The 12,847-nt window shown below is 43.6% G+C and overlaps 1 protein-coding gene across 1 annotated transcript in view; it reads left to right on the top strand.

The window, feature by feature from the left end:
* RXFP2 (relaxin family peptide receptor 2) overlaps positions 1–12,847 on the top strand; it is a 389,469-nt gene that overhangs the window by 295,680 nt on the left and 80,942 nt on the right. The window contains exons 6-9 of the mRNA XM_088460250.1: positions 1,806–1,877; positions 2,382–2,453; positions 5,943–6,014; positions 8,754–8,825. Coding sequence (XP_088316376.1) covers positions 1,806–1,877; positions 2,382–2,453; positions 5,943–6,014; positions 8,754–8,825 — 288 coding nt within the window. The remainder of the gene's footprint in view (positions 1–1,805; positions 1,878–2,381; positions 2,454–5,942; positions 6,015–8,753; positions 8,826–12,847) is intronic.

Below are 12,847 nucleotides of genomic sequence, written 5' to 3'. Positions count from 1 at the left end.
CAAGGCTGATTGCTGCATGTGGGGAGCAAAGGCTATCCCGTATGGTCCAACTCCACAGATGAGCTACTGTAGCACAAATTGATGAAAAACTTAATGCTGACTATGATAAGAAAGGTAAAAGGGCGGTGGGGGGTCTGGACTGCACATCTTAATTTTAAACAGAATAAGAGGTGCTCTCATGCTGAAACTTAGGGGTAAAGTGAGAATTTTTAGAAGTGAGTGTAGAAGAGATGTTATCCATAGCAACCAATCAGATTCTAGCTATTATCTTCTAGAAGGTGCTAGTTAAATGTTATGTAGAATCTAATTGCTTGCTCACTTCTAAAAACTCTCACTTTAGTAAATTTACCCCTTAGTGCCATACAGAAAAAAAGAAAAGAAAATGCAGGTGCACACTCTAAGCACTAAGAATACTGATAATCAAAACATTTACAATTTCCAGTGGTTCTGGACAAGTATCCCATAGTGTTTATGATGTATCTCTGGCCGATGGTTGGGCCAAAACCAGTGGCGATGGGCCAATATGAGGAGTGCTGTACAATATTCATTGGATCTGATTAAATTACTGGGCTGAAAATATATTGTGTACGGAATTTGAACTATCAGGCTCCTATTCCTGCCGATAGTTCATGTTATATCGTCTCCTTTGTGGGCTTTTGTATTTAAATCAGCAATGGCGTGCCTGTTCTTGGCTTAATAATTGTGTAGTGTGTAAAGTTGAAATCAGATGTCCTTGGGAATGTTTTTAAGCTCCATAAATTGTCTCTGGCATCATTTGGCAAATCTGTCCATTGTGTATGCAGCTAAGTGCGTTATAATGCTTTGCATGTTATACCTTTTCAGTATGCAGATACAGAAGCATTAAAATGTATGTCTTAAACTAGGTACACATCTGAAAGATTTTACTCATAATCTACAATTTTCTGAGAGTTGAAACAATCTTGATAACATCCAATTTCCAGTATACAGAATTATCATTCCTATCTCAACGACTTATGTCCTAAACATCGTACAAGGTGACTTTTTTAAAGGAACTATGGGAGTGATTCAGAGATGGTCGCACAGTGGATGTGCAAAAATATGCAAATGTCGCAGCTGTCGGTACTTGTATTGAGTTGCCCACCAGCCGTGTCTCAGATCCGCCCCTTGCGTGCAAAGACACAACCATTGGACACACATTAGTCGATCATCAAACTTCTGAGTGATTCTATAGTTACTCAAAATGGCCATCGGAACTGAGATGCTGGAACCTTGGCAACTGTGTATGGGATCTCAGCCACGACACTAAGACGGTCACCACATGCCTGCAATTGAGTGGCTACCCCCCCAAAGGCCACCTACACATGGTCCCTGTCTGTCATTTTGCAAATAAATCCATTGAAGGTCCATCGTGGCACATCCGCATTCTGACTTATACGCATGCTCAGTAGAAAGAAATCATCCATTTGCAAAAACAGCGGTATTGCAACTATATCTGAATCCCGCCCTATGTCAGACAGATCACGTACACAATACAAAATGTGTACAATAATTGCTCATCGGGAATGACAAATGTCCTGTAGCAGGTCAGATCCGATGAGCAGATCTGACAGGTGTTTACACATCAATTAACCCTGGATGCTGTGTACACATTGTGTAGTAATCAGACTGAGCATTTTCCATAGAGGTGATTGCAGTCCTTTTAATGTTAACCTATTAACAGATAAGCAGAATAAATGAATGCAAGGAGGTTTTTAGTATACTTTTCTGGGGCAGTTTCACAATCTGTTATATGACTTGTATTCCATTACTTTGTTTCCTAATAGATTCCTTCAACACAACTGTATAAGAAATATATCACTGAAGGCATTTTTCGGATTAAACCAACTTCAGAAACTGTAAGTTACAGTACCACTGTTATTCCTTTATTAATTGATTTATTGTTTGAGGGCAAACATTATACACACATTAGGCCTGGTACCCATTAGGGTTGTGATAGGATTTTGAAAGACTAATAAAAGTGTTATACACAAAACGACTTTTGAAATGTGATACTAGAATTATCGCTAACATTTGGAGGTCACTCAAAGCTCTCTAAAGTTTTGCAATGGGTGTATCCTCTGTACATGCATGTGGTTAGATAAGACGCGTTTTGCCAACAGGAATACTGTAGTAACTAACAAATGCGCTACAACAGTCATGAATACGGTGACACTAGAAGTAATGGTTTCTAGTTTTGTAACCATTTTAAGGCAAATGTAATTCATGGCAAAGTATAAGGCCTTACTGCATGTTCCAAGTGTGTTTTTATCTGAAATGCTAATTTCCTAAATTATAAATGAAGCTTGTGATACGTAACTTTCAATCTATATTTCCTATATTAAAATGTTTTCTCGTTTCAGATTTCTTAGTAACAACTGTATTGTGTATTTACAAAAAGGGGTTTTCAGCCCCTTACGTGAATTAAGATGGCTGTAAGTATATATTTTATCATTCCATTGACTTAAATAGCAACTCCACATATCACCCAATTTCTAATAAGATGATTTATAATGTAATCTTATTATATTTTCTGTTACACTCTGGTGGCAAAATATTCATACACTGAAGTTGCCTCTAATCTAATCCAATCTGGAAATGTTAATTAAATATTAAGTGGATTTGAAAAGATAGCATTGGTTTCCCTTACAGTACTTCTGCACCACACTAGAATTTATAAGACATAAATAAGTGGCTGATTTTTACTTTGCTGCAACAATATTGCTGCAAAAAAAGCTGATAAGTTTAAACAATGTTTTAAAACAATAAAGATACAAAATAATCACAAACTATTTGCTAACTGTTTTATTGGGGAATTTTAATTGAAAAAAAATTATTGGCATCTCCAACAATTGGTCTAATTTATATTTTATAGGGTTTTTCTAAATGAATACAGTATATCATTATAATTTTGTGGCACCTTATATATAAGTTCTAAACAAAACTCTGCATTGCCAAACAAAGGGCATAACAATATTACAAGCGGATGTGTAGTATTGTACAACGAATATGCTAATGCCTGCAGAAGGCATCTGATCCATCAAGCAGGCATCGCAGATCCAGGTGCTGCAATCGAATATGCAGCTTCAGATCATCATTGCAACCAGGGGCGTAGGGAGGGCAGTTTAGTTGCCAGAGGGTGCCCTGAAGTTGGACTCTGGAAGCAGCTGTCAAGTAGCTGACAGCCTGCCGGGTGCGTGTCCAGCCTGCCAGGTGCTGTGATACAGAGCAGCAGCAGCGTCCTGTCCTGCCTTCCTGCTGCTCCTCTAGTGAGAGACTCCGTGGTCAGAGGAGCTTATGCTGAGACCTGATTGGTGGAGCTCAGCACATGTTCATCTGACCCCAGCAGAGGGCGGGGCTACAGCTGCATGTCAAGAAGGAAGAATCTGCAGGGTCCACATTAAGGTGAGAGAGGTTATACACCAATTATGTCTATCACCCTCCCTGCCTGTATGTATGTGTAACCCTCCCTGCCTGTATATGTGTATGTGTAACTCTTCATGCCTGTATGTATGTGACCCTGCTTGTGTGTGTGTGTGACCCTGCCTGTATGTATGTGTGACCTTGCCATGTATGTATATATATATATATATACAGTATATAAATAGTGGTTATATTATGTAGCACACACTTTGGGGGGGGCACCATAGCACGCTCGTGCTCCGGTCGCCCTGGCCGCATACTACACCTCTGATCGCAACCATAGGTTTCCGGTAACACAGACAGGTGCCACCCGTTTCCCGCCTCCAAATGAGCTGCCAATCATGCTGCGGCTTGGGGGCACTTGTCCCTCATCTGTTAATCAGCTCATTGAGCATTGCGGGTCCGTCAGTCTGCTCCGTCACCCACATTGGCCACAGTAACACAAGAAAAGCATGAGCATGGGACCGATGGGGGGTGGAGGGGGCACGGGGGGCTGCACATTGGATGAAAGGTGGAAGGCAGATCATTTTTAAAGGAGTGTCTCACCTACAGCAAGCAGAAACATGCACAGAGAGGGGCGGTAGAGGGTACTAATTACTTGGGCCTATTAGAGGAACCCAGGCCAGCTGTTGAAGGGGTACAAATGCCCCTCTTTGTAGTGTGCAGTGTCACGCATAGTGTTTTCCACTAGGTGGAACACAGGGGTCCTTACAAACTTTTGCAATGGGGACTACAAATACCTCGTTATGCCCCTGGGTGTGTTTATATGAGTTTTCCGGTCCAAGATTTTCTTTTGCTCCTTTTCAAATAATATTTAGAGGGGTATTCAATATGAAACGTTAACTTCACTGTCGAAGTTAACGTTTCATATCGGAGTTTTTACCTGCGATAAAGTATTGGGCGCGCTTCCGCTTATCCCCATATTCAATATAAAATTAACGAAAACGGGAAACTCCGAAGTTGGATTTGCGTAAAGTTACGAATTTTTCCTTTAAACTATTGTAAGACCCCCCTAAAGTTGTAAAAACATGGGGGAACACTATGGGTACCCCCGTTTTAGCCTTTAATTGAAAGTTGGGGATTTAAATAGCCGCATCAGGTGTTTTTTTCCCGACATTGATGAAGTGTTGCAGAAGAAGCACTTAGGTTATTTTTTTCGTTTTTTTAAGTGGTCCCATCAAATTTGGGGTACATGAAAATGGGTACTAGCATATTTTTAAGTCCCTAAAGTAAATTTTAAAAAATTCTGCATTTGTGCACCTGCCGCTATAAATCTATTCTAGAAAACACCTGCCGCACACTTGCAGAATAGCCCTGAACCTATTTCCCTATTGTTATACAATTTTTTCCCAATTTTTTTTTTCTCCCCAATTTTTAAATTCATTTTTTGGGGTGTCCCTATTTTTTTTTTTTACTTTTTTTGACACAGTTCTTTTTTAAATGTCATTCCCAGGGGTGCAGGCTATTTTTTTAAGCCTGCACCACTAAACCCCAATTCTGCACTTTTTTTCGACACCTATTCAGTGGTGAAAAGTTATCCCCGTTTTTTATCAAAGACTTTTCAAAACTGCGATAAGTCTTTGAAATTGAATACGGTGTAAAAGTAAAACCTGCGATAATGACATCATACCTCCAATATTAACGCAAAAACTATGTTTTCGCTCCCATATTGAATACCCCTGTTTGACTTATTTAATAAAACAGCTGAACAGCTCCTATAGGGCAAACTAGCTCCTTTTCCATCTTAGCACAATTCAGCAACAACAGATTTGGAGGATGATTCAGTGATGGGAGCAAAGCAACAAAAACAAGTAACTTTGACCTTGGCAAAGCCATGTTGCACTGCGGGGGGGGGGGGGGGGGAATGTAAAAGATGCAGAGAGACTTAGATTAGAGAGGGGCTTTACTCCCAACTCAGAATCAGCATGTTTAGTAATTGTCTTAGCACGTATGTCCTGTTTGTGAATAATGCAATAGAAAATATTTGTAATTAGTCAATTTCATTATGATGTTTTCAGTTCTTATTTTTGAATTGCCCACAATGATTGTATTGTTGTTTGTGATTTTAGAATCCGCAGTGTCTATTTTTAGTACCTCCAGTATACACATTTTAGCACTGTCCACTGTTCACTCACACAGGAGCCCTATTACTATGTTATTATTGTGAGCACAAATGCAAACCCAAAATAAATTGAATATATTATCACATTTTCATTTTAATAAGTGTTTCCCCTTGACTGTGAGCATATTATATAATATATTATATGTGCTTATTATAACATATTACTTCCATCTGGCAGTCTTCTCTTCATAAGTTCACATTTTGCCCCTGATTCACACTAGAGAAGAGGGATTAATATAAATACCTGTAAATACATTACAATTTATATATTTGTGTAAATGTATATTATTATTATAAAGGCAGAACGTTAGTAATTGTGATTCAGGTATATGTAAAGCAGTGGGTTGTTTTTTTTTGTTTCCTTAATATATGTCTTTAGAATCTTAGATGAAAACCCAATTCTGAAAATTACACCGGAGCTGTTCACTGGGCTAGAGTCACTATTTTTCTTGTAAGTATCATCAGTGTTTGTTATTTGTCAATTACTAAAACTTGGGTTATGTCATGTTACTTTTTTATTTAAATGCCAATAATAATAAACATGTTTATTATGTTAAAAATGCATCCTTCCTTTTGCATTATTTGTACTTACATAGGAAAAGCCATAGAACCATAGAAAGGCAAATTATAGATGGCGGTGACAAAATAAACATTAGCACGTTCAGATGTGTCCTCATACACCTAGCCTTAATACGCCACGCCATGCCTGGCGCGACTAAACTGCAGCAACCGATGTATAATAGCGACTTTTTATTTTAATTTGCACTACAGGCTTTATCTGTACCAGAGACGCTGGGCTGTGACTTTAACTGCATAAGAATTTGTTTTAAATATGTCGCAGATTAAGCACAACAGAACTTGGCATGAAAGAAAAATCTGCTGCGGCTGCATCGTAGCACTTCCTATACATATTAACGGGTACTAAGCCTAACTGTCATTTTTCAAACACAGCCTTTGACAGAGCAGTTAGGAGCTGATTGGCTGGTACTTCAACTCCATTCACTTTATCTCCATCCAAGGCTTAGTAAATAGACCCCTAATGGTGGATACACACAGGGCGATTAAAGTGGACAACTGAACGATAACGATATCGCGGGCGGGTGCCGTCTATTTAGACGGGGACACTGTGATCGCGCCCTCAGACCGCAGCGCCCCGGGCAATAGCCCTGCTTGCCCGCACCAAGAACCGCCACTGAGGCCAACCTGACGATGTCATCAGGTTGCTGCATGTTGGGGAATGGGGGAAGAGAGCCCGGCGCTGAACGATATCGTTAATGATATCGTTCAGCGGGTATGCTCAATGTCATGAACGACATTGAGCACACCCTGCCGGGGACACACTAGACGATATCGCTCAGGGAGCATATGTACAAGTGTCGCATATCAAATTACACAGTGCAGATTTGTTAAGCGGTTTTGTCGCAACTCTTTGCAACTAAGACGCATATTCGAGAGAAAAAGATGCTCATCGCAAGCCGAGTTTCACAATACTTTGGACGATGAGAGGGGCTGGTTGATGCGACTGCGGCAATAGTGTATGAGGACACGCCTGTACCAGTTTAATCAGCTATTTTCTATTTTGTCTGGTACTATGCCATCTTTTCAATCAACTAGTGCCCACCAAATCTAAGTCAGTAAATTTTGGCAAACTCTGTACCTATGCCAATGCAGCAGACCCTCCCTATACTTGCTGTTGGCAGCGCCATCTTCAGAAAGTTGATGCAGGCACAATAGATAGCAAAGACTCTGGCACTATGCCAGTCTTTGCAATCTTTTGCGCCTGTACTATGGCCGGAGATATACAGTATATATATATATATATATATATATATATATATATATATATATACATACAACAATTTGGACAAATCCTGCACACTCTCAAATGAGGTTGATAGAGGGTGCTTGGTTATAATGATAAAATACATGAACTGTACCAAAAAATTATACCAGAGAAAACCAGCACGCCAAAGACATAATGTGAAAAACGTATTTATACACGATGCATGTTATCACAATGTCGACTCCAGTACAATAATTCAGTTGTTCAGTCACAAATCAAAAAGTGCAATGTGCCAAGCATAGCAGCAAGAGAGAGGGTTACTTGCGAACTGCCAAGGTCTGGAGTCAATGTAACAGGACATAGTGTCAACACAGCCCGATGGCCCTTTCGGTGCTAACCAGCACCTTCATCACGGGGCAAACCACAGTCAGACTGTGACACATTATGTCTGGAGTGCTGGTTTTCTCTGGTATAATTTTTTGGTACAGTTCATGTATATATATATATATAATTATATATATATATATATATATATATATATATACCAATGTATGAAGAGAGGCGGCACTCTGGGTCTTTGTAATCAATAGGTGAACCCCATTCCAGGGGAGTTTATTGTGTCAACGTTTCAGGGAACGAATCCCCTTCCTCAGGACAAAAATGTATTTTGTCCTGAGGAAGGGGATTCGGTCCCCGAAACGTTGACACAATAAACACCCCTGGAATGGGGTTCACCTATTGATTACCAAGACTCCGAGTGCCGCCTCTCTTCATACATTGTGGTATTGTGGGGGCACCGACTCTCTAGGAGGGCACTGGAGCAAGGCATCATTTATATAATATTGCCAATATTGGCACTCCTTAGTGTCGGGGTTTGGCTACTATATGTATAGGCATCTCCCTTTTGTGCATTGTGGGCCTGATTCTGAATTACATGCCATGCCGATATGCATGCAGTTGGCCAATGTTATAAGTACTGTGTATGCATCCGAGCCACACTGGAGACCACTGCGCATGCATCCGAGCATATGTCCTGGAGAAGCAGAACGAATTTGGACGCAGGGAGTGTGGATTTTAGTGGCTGCTCCTGGAAGGTAACAGGGGTGTGGCTAGGTAGAGGTGGGCATGTTGTGGGCGTGTCGCTGACAGCAGCCATGTCTAAAGATACAAAACCGCTCACGCAGACCACCATAGTTAGTCGCAGGAACTGTACCTGCCATAGGGCTGCTGCAAGTTTCATTGGACGCACCGAGATGTACTGCTGCAAGTCGGTGTATCAGTTTTGTAGAAGTCGTATACGGCATTAGCACAAAGATGCAGACACAAGATGCAGCCATGGCCACGGCCCCACGTTTAGTTTTTTGTATAACCTGAAACTAATGCATTTGCTTGTTTTCTGTACTGTAGGTCAATGACCAACAACTCACTTCAGGCTCTTCCTGAAAAGCTTTGTGCCCAAATGCCATTCATTAACTGGATGTAAGTTGACTGCCAGTCAAACAATAAATTATAAAGGAATTTTTTTCATTGTTAAAGTTTGATTGTTATAGTTTTTCATTTGTTTTATTTTCAATATTAGTAACTTAGGGGAGCAATGACTGTGATTCTGGGCCTGACTCAGAGGAGGACAAGATGTCAATGTATTCGCAGTTGGCCGATGTCTTTTGTACTGTGAATGTGTCTGAGTCGCACTGCGCATGTACCGCGATGGATTAAAGACAGCGGTCATAGGGACTGATTCACTACGGGTCGCTATTGCGTTCGCAGCTGCGATTACGCACGCGGAGCCACTGTGAAAATATGCCAATGTTTGCAAACGCATTAACTAACATAAGGACGCCCGCATCCCCTTGCTCACATCCGTAATACATTGCAAGTCTGCGAAACGATCAGTAACATGGAGTACCATCGGAGCCTCACGCACAATTACAACAGCTCTGACCTTACTCAGATTTTGCTAACCTCATTGCACACTGTGAAAGCTCAAACTGCGTATGGCATCGCAGTGGATAATTTATGCACTCCCCTGTAACGGCGTTCAAACACACTGTCACGCCTGCGTTTCGCCGACCACACTCCCATCACCACCCCCTAACAGTCACTTCCTGTCAATCACTCTGCGATGGGTCTGCGTGCGCACTCTGATCACAGTACGATTGCAGTGAAGCCTATGCGCAATGCGATGCTTACGCATGTGCTGTACGCAAAAATTAGCCATCTGCGTGCATAATCACAGTTCTGGTCCGTAATCAATCAGGCCCCTGGTGAGAGTATGGACGCAGAAGCACAGACAGTTAGTGAGCGTTTGTGGGAGGTAATGGGAGGTGAGACAAACGCATATGTGTTGCGACTGTTTTGGTGGCGTGACGCAGCCAGTGACTGCGTCCTTGTATGCAGTTGTTCTGGTGCTGGGGTCTTAGTTCAGATGGACATGCTGGGTAACCATGGGTTTGCTCAGAACTTCAATGGTGCAACCTATGCTGCGCCTTTTGGAGTAGAGTCACAGCCGGTAGTTGTTTCTGTACAAACTACAGTTACTGAGGCATTAGCATAATGTCTCAGTACCGCTGCCTACAAATAATCATCCCTGACGGGATTCGTGTCCACCTCTGATTCAGGCCCTCTTTACTAAATAAAATGGACATTGTCGGACTCATGTATAGTACGTCCCAAATGCATTTTGCACCTTTTTTCCCTGTAACTTGCATTTTTCCCCTACTGCACCTGCACACCAAATAGGAATATGCACCGTTAGACATGCTACTGAGTGGCATTTCACACTTCTGAATCCGTGCGTAATAGGGGTCATGAGATGGAACCAAAAATGGGCATTTAAATGTAGTCGATTTACAATAAAGTACCACCTACCGTATACTGACCAGGGTGGATCATTTGCTGGTACTGGACCAGAGCCGGATTAGGGGGGGCACAGGGGACGTGTACCCCCGGGGCCTCCTCTCTCAGGTATCCCACCAGCTGGAGCTGCTCTGACTAATCTCTAGCTGCTGTCCGATTAGGTGGGCTTTTGCAGCAAATCTGTATCTCTCTGCTGTTATGGGTACCTCTGAAGATCCTGTCACAGCGCGTCCGAACCCGGCACCCACTTACTGGGTCCAGCAGCGCTGGGGTCCTGCTCAGCTTAGGGCAGCATCGGCGAGTCCCTGGCGCCCGCTGCTAGTGCTCCGGCTCCCGGCTTCTCTTCTCTTCCCTCCTCAGCAGCTGCAAGAAAATATAAAGGGACAGGTACGCCAAATTTGATATCACATTTGGTGTTAGAATTTAACTTTTCCCTATAAAAGGGTGTCCCTGGGCATTAGGCAGGTGCCAGAGTATAGGCTCCCAAACAGTGGTGGCTCCAGGGGTGGGGCAGCAGCGCAGTCCAAAATTCAAATAGGGGAACTACTTCAACTGCCAGTGAGTCCCAGCCATCTATGTTTGGCAGCGTTTGAAATGGAGCTGCAGCCCCACCTCTGGAGCCGCCACTGCTCCCAAACCATACTCCAGCGTTTCTAGTGACTCTTACTGCTACTCGTCCCTGACCTTGGTTTGCTTTTGACTTGATTCCTGGTACTGCACTATACCGGTTTTGATCTTGGCTATTCTCCATGCCCTTTTTTTGCCTAATCCCTTCTACTGTCTTGTCCTTTTGGTTCCAACTCGTGTTGGACGTAGATAAGTCCAAACCTCCTCATGGGGTTCCCTGGTGAATACTGCCGGCAAGTTAGACTCCGCGCCTCAGTACTGGGTCTCGCCAATCCTGAAGTACGGGCCAGCATCCATCATCCATCTTTGAGTTGTGAAAGAGCCTTGCTCCCTATTCCGTTACTACAATCAGAGGCGCCAAGAGGGGGGGGAGCGGATACACTTTACCCAGGCCCGGGCTTCCACAGGGGCCCGGCGGGGGCCTGAGTCCGGCGCCACCACCCCACCCTTCCTCCCACCTCCCTCCCTCGCAGCAGCCCAGCACGTGGGAGATTGCTAGCGGCTGCTAAGCAGCAGCCACAGCAATCTCTTCTGTCTGAGGGGGGGAGCGATCACACTGATCGTGCCCCCTCTGGCTTTGCGAGGGGCTCACAGCGCCCCCTACGCGGCGCTGCAAAAAAAAATTTTTCTTCTTCTTCAAGGGGGTGTGGCCACACCTCCCGCAATTAGGCCATGCCCCTCTTTACCAGGGCCCGGCGGCGCTCTCTACAACCCTGACTACAATAGGACTGTTATGGATGCTGGGAATATCGCCCCTGTGCATATACGACCCCGTATACCACATCATCAAGCTCCTTGGTTTGACAACCGTGTTAGTGAGCTCAAGAAAATTGGTTATAGACTTGAAAGACAATGAAGGAAGCATAATAAGCTAAAGCTAATTAAATATGTTGAAAAATATCAATCCACAATCACCCGTAAGTAAACAGAGTCCCTGTCATATTAGATCACAGCAGCAAACAATAGGCCAGCTGAACTTTTGCAAAGCAGCATGCCAGCTACCTGATGAAACCCTCTCCCAGTCAAAATGTAACAAGTTTGCAAACCTTGTCACGCTGGGAGGCGGTTTTCTGGAAGCTGAGGCTGCGGGAGGAAATGGAGGCGAGGGGCCTGAATGTACGACCTCCGCATCCACGGGTCTTGGTCGTTGGCGAGACCTAGTCAAAGGTGCGGAATCTAACCCACGAGATGGTGTTCGCCAGTGACCCCACCAATCGGGATATGGGCTTGAGCTGCACCTCGTAAGCAGGTTGCGGTCCTTTGACTAGGTGACCAAAGCCTGCGGGAGAAAGGAGAGATGAACACTTGTGGCCCAAAGGGTCTGTGCCAGTAAGAGGCACGTAGGGACACTGTACTTGAGGTACAAGGAAGTGTGCACTGCGGACACACTCTACCGGGTTGCCGGTTAGAAAGAGTGCACCACGGTGCAATACTGTAACACGTAGGTAGGGACCACAGAGTCCAGTAATGAGGTGGGTAGTGGTACTGGAGCCAGCCAGAGATTATGACGCTGGAGAGGTGGGTACGTATAACTACACTCAGGCTGTGATGGTAAAGCACTGGTGAAATGGATAGTATACTGCACACAGGCGAGGTGGTAACGCACTGATGAGATGAATGATATAGCTGCACACAGGCGAGGTGGTAACGCACTGATGAGATGAATGATATAGCTGCACACAGGCTGAGGTGGTAAAGCACTGGTGAGATGAATGATATAGCTGTACACAGGCTGAGATGGTAAAGCACTGATGAGTTGAATGATATAGCTGCTCACAGGCTGAGATGGTAAAGCACTAATGAGATGAATGGCATAGCTGCGCACAGGCTGAGATGGTAAAGCACTGATGAGATGAATGATATAGCTGCACACAGGCTGAGATGGTAAAGCACTGGTGAGATGGATGATATAGCTGCACACAAGAATAGATCACTGGAAGCAAGGGAACTTGGAACGAGAGACCACTAGTAACACTAGCAGCGACAATGGTTGTTCAGGCAACTACCTGATACACAGG

The sequence above is a fragment of the Taudactylus pleione genome, unplaced genomic scaffold, assembly GCF_031769625.1.
Source record: "Taudactylus pleione unplaced genomic scaffold, aTauple2 ptg000043l, whole genome shotgun sequence".
In the NCBI taxonomy this organism is placed as follows: domain Eukaryota; kingdom Metazoa; phylum Chordata; class Amphibia; order Anura; family Myobatrachidae; genus Taudactylus; species Taudactylus pleione.
This window is presented reverse-complemented; position numbering and strand designations above follow the sequence as displayed.